Source organism: Bombina bombina, chromosome 11 (genome assembly GCF_027579735.1).
Source record: "Bombina bombina isolate aBomBom1 chromosome 11, aBomBom1.pri, whole genome shotgun sequence".
NCBI classification, from domain to species: domain Eukaryota; kingdom Metazoa; phylum Chordata; class Amphibia; order Anura; family Bombinatoridae; genus Bombina; species Bombina bombina.
Window position 1 is genome coordinate 7,760,351 of NC_069509.1, and position 8,263 is coordinate 7,768,613.

Genomic DNA, 8,263 nt, shown 5'->3' on the forward strand with positions numbered 1-8,263 from the left:
ATACAGAGTTGGGATTCCTGTGTTTTGTTGGAGTATAAGGTGACAGCCCAATTCAGTATTGCCTGCTCCAACCCCCCCCCCCTATAGACTCAGAATGTTTGAGCTTATTGCAAACTCTTGCTGCTATGTGTCTTAAGGGATTAAATGCTTATCGGTCGCTAGCCGTAGAAGGGTACATATAACAACTTAACTCTATAATAAAAACACAACAACTTTTTGTGGGTAAAATTTTTAACCGTCACAGGTTAAACATTTATTAATTAAATAAGTAACCATGGAAACCAACAAGGTTATGATGGCGGCTGAACGAATGCTATAATGACAACCCAGCACTGCAGAAGGTAAACGGCCCAAACGGAAACTGCAGCAGAGCGGGACCTCTGCTCATAGTAAAATTGCTACTAAGGGGTTAATGAGATCACGTGACCCACCCGCAAGGGGAAGGAGGGGCACCTCACATGCACTTGAGGCTATCCACCCCTCTCACTTTTAGACTGGTCATCACTCCCCCCGTTCACCCTTTCCAAGGCAACAGGGCCGTTACCTCCCGCCGAGAGGGTATAAAATAGGGACTACCCCCTAGAAAAGGGGATCCGCTACTCAGCCGCCAAAAGCCAGGTAGACTGGATATGGTAGACGCCCAATAACTAAAGAGGCTGACAAAGTTAGCCTGAATAGGCATACCCGTCGCCAACTAGGGGAAAAATTTAAATTTGGAAATGCTCAATTGACTATGTGGCTACTAAGTTAGCCTGAGAAGGCATTCTTAGCGCCTAGCACAATAAAATAAATTTGGAAGCCATCTTGTAATAGGGAAGGGAGGGAGGGGAAAAGAACTCGTCTGCACCGGATTCCAGGAAGAAGAGGGCCAGGAAGCTGATGATCCCCACTTTTAAGGTGAGTAGTGGGCCCCTCCCTTGCATGCAACATTGTTGCAACTAACCTCCCTAGCCAGCCCTCTTCTCCTATCTCTCCCTTCAGCTTTAACCCTTAGCTTTGCTCCAGGCCCAATTGTGCCCTACACTGCCTTAAGGGATTAAATGCTTATCGGTCGCTAGCCGTAGAAGGGTACATATAACAACTTAACTCTATAATAAAAACACAACAACTTTTTGTGGGTAAAATTTTTAACCGTCACAGGTTAAACATTTATTAATTAAATAAGTAACCATGGAAACCAACAAGGTTATGATGGCGGCTGAACGAATGCTATAATGACAACCCAGCACTGCAGAAGGTAAACGGCCCAAACGGAAACTGCAGCAGAGCGGGACCTCTGCTCATAGTAAAATTGCTACTAAGGGGTTAATGAGATCACGTGACCCACCCGCAAGGGGAAGGAGGGGCACCTCACATGCACTTGAGGCTATCCACCCCTCTCACTTTTAGACTGGTCATCACTCCCCCCGTTCACCCTTTCCAAGGCAACAGGGCCGTTACCTCCCGCCACCAGATAGCATTGAGATGATAACTGTGCCGCCAACCAATAAAAGACAAACACAACCCAACCGGACTTAAAGGAGGGTTAATATGGCCTTACGAATGTCCTTTATAAAAATATCTAGGGCAACTGTCTCTAAATGAACCCTATCCATTCTATAACAATGGACCTTGTCGGCTGTAAGGGATTCGTGTTTAACTACGAATCCCCCATTACCCATGACGGTTCTAGCAACTGAGGAATTTATCTTCTTCCTGACCTAGTAAGCAGCGCTGTGGCTAGACATGTGATGCCATTCCAGCCTGGGAACTATGTTGGACCAACCGACCAACACATTCGGAATCCGAGCCCTGATCCAAGCGATATCCGCCTGCATGATCTTGATTAGCTCCAAGATCGGAATGGCGCCCAAATCATTGCCCCCTATATGGAGAATTATAACATGAGGTTTACCCCAGCGTACTAGGGCCTCCGGAATACGCGATGGAAGCGCGGGCCAACACATCCCTCTCTTCCCTAACCATCTAATTGAATCTAGGGTGAAAGGAAAGCCCAAATTCTGTCCCCCCGGAAGGGCGGAACTACGGATGGAGGCCCAATGCACATAGGAGTGCCCCACGATCCAGATCCTCTTGGCGCCGCTGACAGGTCCTGCAAAGACACATGGGATTAGCAACTGAAATAACACTAATCAACAACCTTGGATTAGAAACTAAACACATTATTCAACAACCGGTCGAATATAACCTTTAAACTTATTAGAACACCATCTACCCAGACGGCAGATGGCTTCTACTGAAGAACCCTTCAAAGCAGCATTAGTAGCTGCCCCTATGCGAAACGAATGGGGAGCTATTTTAGACACATTTAAGCCTGCATGGGCAGCAGCCCTAGCTAGTATTCTACGAAACTGGAACGAGAGTGAAGTCCCATTAGCGTGAATTAACAGGGGGCCCTGTTCCGCTGGCCTATGCTCTAGAGACTGGTTCACTGCCCTCACAGGGCAGCAGTGACCATCGGACTGGGATATACGTATCCATGCACCTTTGCCGTCTTGATCAGTCTTTGATCACGGCAAATAAACTAACAGTAAATCCGTTCCGGCTCTGACATGGCCAAATTGTAGACCTTTGTCTGTGCTGGACTTAGAAGGCGATACGAGCTCGCTTATTCGTAGCACTGCCGAATAGGCTAGTGCAAATGCAGCCCTGAATAATAAAAACTCGTAATGAGTTGAGCAGATGTGCGGCAAAGCGTCCACCAGCCGCTCGAGCCAGTCGTGCGTGATAGGCTCCCTAGAGTCCTTTTGTTGTGGTTGCAGCGTGCCCCAACCTTTAACAACCTGACGCACAAATTTTGAGTTAGCTGGATCCGGCAAAGCGAGTGTACGGTAAAAGAATGATAATGCCGCTAACCGAGAATGAACAGCTCCCTGCCGAGCGCCCACGCGCCAAAGACTCACGAGCCAGTCACAAAGCGTGTCCTGAGACGCCTCAGCAGCCTCCACATTCTGACGTCGGCAAAACTCTTCCCATTCGTGCCAAAGTCTGACGTAGGAGCGCCATGTGTTGGGGGAAAAGTGACGCCTGCACTAGAGGGAGCAAGGATATCCGGGACAGAGAAACGTCACCCAATCAAGCCTGGATAGCGCGTCTGCTAAGACATTATTGACCCCCGAGACATGACGTGCTTGAAACTGGATATTAAGTTCGAGACAGCGTAACACCAGATGTCTCAATAAATAAACTACAGCCGCAGATGTGGCCGAAAGACCATTCACCGCGTGGACGACACTGAGATTATCTGTCCAGAAGTTAACAGTCCTGTTTGCGAATTTGTTGCCCCACAGCTCGATAGCCAAAACTATAGGGAAGAGCTCCAAGAGGGTAAGGTTACGTGTTAGGCCCCAGGCTGACCAGTCTAGCGGCCAAGGACCTGCGCTCCATTCCCCCTTGAAATATGCTCCATAACCCTTTGAACCTGCGGCATCGGTAAATAAGTACAACAACTGACTGGAAATGGGTTCGGATCGCCATAATCGAATCCCATTGAAATGCTGAAGAAAAGTCTTCCAGATTCGCAGATCAGCTCTCATACCTTCAGAAACCCAAATTTCTTCAGAAGGTCTGAGTTTGCCCTTTAGCTTAGCCTCCAATCTCCGATTGAAGACTCTCCCCATGGGGATAACTCTGCCTGCAAAATTAAGAAGGCCGAGCAATGACTGTAACTGCCTAAGTGTAATGGTTACCATGGAAACGCCGCTTCAACCGCCTCAAGCATGTCCTGGACTTTACCAGAAGGCAGCCCGCACAGTTTGTCTATGGTATCGATTTCGATACCCAGGAACGTGATGCCGCCTGCTGGGCCAAAACCCAGTGCAAGAATGTACTGAAGGTTTCAGATAATGCGCAAGAGATCGCACAGCCCATGGGCAAGCACCTATCCACATAAAACCCCTTTTGAAACTTGCAACCCATCAAATAAAATGATGAAGGGTGCAAGGGCAACAGGCGAAAGGCGGATTCAATATCCAATTTCGCCAACAAGGCACCCGCACCAGCCCCCCGCACCAATTCCAGTGCGCTATCAAAAGATTGATATCGCACTGAGCTAAGCTCTGGGTCAATGGCATCGTTGACCGAATAGCCTCTGGGGTGGGAAAGGTGCTGAATTAGACGGAATTTGGCCAATTCCTTCTTAGGTACCACACCTAATGGTGAAATGACCCTAATCGGCAAAAGGGGGGGGGGGGGGAAGGAAAAAGACCCACTACGCGGCCCATTGTGATTTCCTTATTCAGCTTGTCCCTAACAACCGCTGGGTATTGGTAAGCTGATTTGAGGTTACGATAGCATCTAGAGCCCTTAATGGCTTTTGTCACTGGTATATGAAAACCTTCAGTAAAGCCTTGGAAAAAACTTGTTCTGTGCTCTACCGGACGCAGAATCCTTTTTTCTGGCACATTCGCTCCCAGTGTGTGACCTGGCACAGTATCTGCACACGTGCCTGAATGCACATGAGTTACCTCTGTCGCATTTGCTATCTTGAAATGCCCAGCAGGTACCTCCCCTGCGCTTCGCTTTGGAAGCAGGAAAGGACTGATTGCCAGAGGAGGTGGAGGAGGAGGAGGACCCATGAGAGCCAAGGCGCTGCCAAAGATGCGTGTCAGTGGTATCGAAGGTGAGCACTGGATTACCAGCCATCTTCTACCTGAATTCCGCATCGTACTCTCTCCATGCCCCATCACCAAACTTCCTCTGGATCCAGTGTATATTGTCAGTGTATTTAAGAATGGCATGACACTGGCCAGGGTATTTCTCTAAGTAACAAGAAGTGAAAAACTCTGAAACAGATTAACCACTCCTCAAATGTTTCAGGACGTTTGAACCTTTTAGGTCCAGTGCCATCGGCACTTTTCTCCCTCTGTCTACATGCCTCAGCAGATAATTCAAATATGTTAACATATTAGCCCTGCTGTATCTTTTTAACGGTCTTTGGTTTCAAATGACCGTGCAAAGAGGGGGTGTACATGGTAAGGAATCGCCATGCAAGGCGACTATTCCTGTCCGAAACGAAATTAATTGGTGGACGTAGGTCCGCTGGGGAAGTGCTGTCCTGCATGGAATCGGGTGGAGCTATCGCCAGCTGCGTCTGTGCTATGTTCCCAACTGAACCTGACTGTATTACCTGCCACATTTTCTTAAGCATTGCAAACATGCGCTTCTGACCCCTACCCCTCAGCCCCAATGAGGTGTCGCTGTCACATTCAGAGTCTGAAAGGGATGAGTCAACCAGGTCATGTCGGTCATGTGTAAATGTGGAGGACTTACCGGGGACGGCAACTGCATTGTCCTGAGACTCCGGACCTGAAGCAGAAGGATCAGGCCTTGAAGCATCTTCCCGTTGATTGGAGTCGGTAGACGCTCCTCGCTGTAACGATGAACCCGCCTGTTCAGGAGGATTCGCTGAAGTAGAAGTAGACGAAGCCGAAGGCATATCAACCTGTTGCGGTTCCATCTGCGCTGCGGTCTGCAACAAAGAGAAGAGATCGCGAGCACTACGGACACCGGTAAAGAGAGGGTTAGTAGACCCCAAGCCTGATGCATTCTGGTCACTCATGCTGGCATTCGCAACACTAGAAACCCTCCTTGACACACCACCTCCCCCAGCTGAACTCTGTATGTTATGGTTCCCAACCACATCATGACCCAATGTTCCATGCACTGCATTGACACCACCAACTTGCAATTGGGATGTTGCCACATTCATAGCCAACAGACCTCTATTTGGAACAGATTGCACATTCATAGCTGACCTACCTGCCTTAGAAACAGATTGCACATTCATGCCTGAAATCCTAGTGTGTGAAACAGATTGCGCATTCATACCTGCAATACCTGCATTTGACACAGATTGTACATTCATACTTTGAGGATTCGTGCAGCTACTGGTTGTATGTGATGCTGCGCTAAATTGAGTATGAGCTGTCCTGTTATCTGTGTGCATCTGCCCTTTGGCGTGTTCAAGCGCGACATTGTATTGTCCTGGAGCCTGGGCGTGCATCTGGCGTGATTCCATAGCACTTATTTGCCCACCTAACTGACTGCCTATCTCTTGTCCTAGCGCGTTAGCGCTTGATAGAATTCCTCTACCCAAATGAGTTAATCTATTACCCCTAGCGGTAACACCTCTCCTTGTGTTAAAGCCTCTGGTGAACCCTGCGGTAATTATAAGGCATCTTCCGGCATCATGGTGCCCTCTACCTACTGCCGCCAACCTGCTAATGACCCATGAAGATGCCCGCTGCCGCCGCACTTGCACTCCCTTGCGGCCTATTAACCCTCCCCCGACCGACATCCTCTGCTGATGCTCACCTTCCGGGAGCTGATGAGGATGCGGCCGCTCCCTTGGACTCCCGACGCTGCTGTGGCCGACGAAACCGGAACCGGAAATGGAGGGGCGCGTGACCGGAACTTCCGGTTGCGCACTTACTACCCGGCTTGGAGGACCTGCGGCCTGGCTTGGAGGACCCGACACCGGCATCACGTGAAAAGGAGCTGGAGGACCCGACGGAGACATCGCCTCCATGATGGAAGCCAGGATCGAGGAGACAGCCGACGCAGCCGACGGTGGGATCGCGGATATGAGAGATGAGACCGCCGATTCAGGTAAGATTACTGGATGGCTGGGGGCAGCAAATAAGGGCAGACAAGGTACCGGATGGTGTGCGGAGGACAGCATAGAAGGGCCGGATGGGGGAACATTTGAGACCGCTACATCGCCCAGGCACAGGCCGGATTAAAGGCCCCAAAACGGGGATATGTGAACCAGTTAAGTCGCCCAGGCCGGACTGAAGGCCCAAAACAGGCCCTGGTTTCCGACATGCGGCCTAATTGAGCCATGCGGCCTGAGGGGGAAGCGAAAGCCAAACCGGGGCCTGGGGGCAAGTCATGGCCTACCAGAGGGGCCAGAGAAGAAACTGTTTGAGGGCCCGAATAGGTGGAAGGGCCTGGGGTTGCCACGTGGGCCGTGTATGAGGGCGCCATATCATGATTGCTTATGGCTGGGGGGCTATCAGAAATAGGCCTGGAAGTTGGGGAGGCCATGCCCTCCGAATAGGCCACAGCCTGTGCATGTGGCCTGCCCGATGGAGTACCTAAGGCTTGAGGCCTAGTAGTATAACCATGCAATTCAACCCCCAAATCACCCTCATGGCCATCTATTTGCAGTGAGGGCAATTGTTCCTGAGTATGGAGACAGGCCGATGTCACATCAGGCCTAGCCATTGCAGCTGATACATAGGCTGAATTATCTCCATCACTAGTTGCATGAATATCCAACCTACTAACTGTGTGACTAATCTGTGTTTTTTAAGCACAAGGCCTAGCCTTTTAGTGTACTGTGTAGGTGGTATTATATCATCAAATTCTTCAATACTATCTAGTGCACTTATCTGTTTTTTCTGTCTGTCTGATCCAGGTTTCTCAAACACCAACTCGTGGAAGCGCTGTGGAGGGAGTTTTGATCGTCTGGATCGCTGCATTGTTCACAGAAATTAAAAATCACCCTGAACAATAACAGAAAGAACTCGTCTGCACCGGATTCCAGGAAGAAGAGGGCCAGGAAGCTGATGATCCCCACTTTTAAGGTGAGTAGTGGGCCCCTCCCTTGCATGCAACATTGTTGCAACTAACCTCCCTAGCCAGCCCTCTTCTCCTATCTCTCCCTTCAGCTTTAACCCTTAGCTTTGCTCCAGGCCCAATTGTGCCCTACACTGCCTGTATATATAGTCTAGGTATGAGATACAGAGCAGGAGATTACACACAGCACAGACAATCTAATGCTGAGACCTCCTGCTGTTATGTGTCTGTATATCTAGTCTAGGTGTGAGACACAGAGCAGGAGATTACACACAGCACAGACAGTCTAATGCTGAGACCTCCTGCTGTTATGTGTCTGTATATCTAGTCTAGGTGTGAGACACAGAGCAGGAGATTACACACAGCACAGACAATCTAATGCTGAGACCTCCTGCTGTTATGTGTCTGTATATCTAGTCTGTGTGTGAGACACAGAGCAGAAGATTACACACAGCACAGACAGTCTAATGCTGAGACCTCCTGCTGCTATGTGTCTGTATATATAGTCTAGGTGTGAGACACAGAGCAGGAGATTACACACAGCACAGACAATCTAATGCTGAGACCTCCTGCTGTTATGTGTCTGTATATCTAGTCTAGGTGTGAGACACAGAGCAGGAGATTACACACAGCACAGACAATCTAATGCTGAGACCTCCTGCTGTTATGTGTCTGTATATCT

The 8,263-nt window shown here is 49.4% G+C and overlaps 1 protein-coding gene across 1 annotated transcript; it reads right to left on the reverse strand.

Moving 5' to 3' along the window:
* Window positions 1-213: 213 nt before the first annotated feature.
* Window positions 214-6,558, reverse strand: LOC128641896 (uncharacterized). The gene is made up of 2 exons (XM_053694466.1): window positions 5,272-6,558; window positions 214-2,092 (listed from the first exon to the last, which is right to left on the reverse strand). Exons 1-2 carry the CDS (start codon window positions 6,527-6,529, stop codon window positions 1,701-1,703), a joined length of 1,650 nt encoding a protein of 549 aa, XP_053550441.1. The 5' UTR covers window positions 6,530-6,558; the 3' UTR covers window positions 214-1,700.
* Between the last annotated feature and the right edge of the window lie 1,705 nt (window positions 6,559-8,263).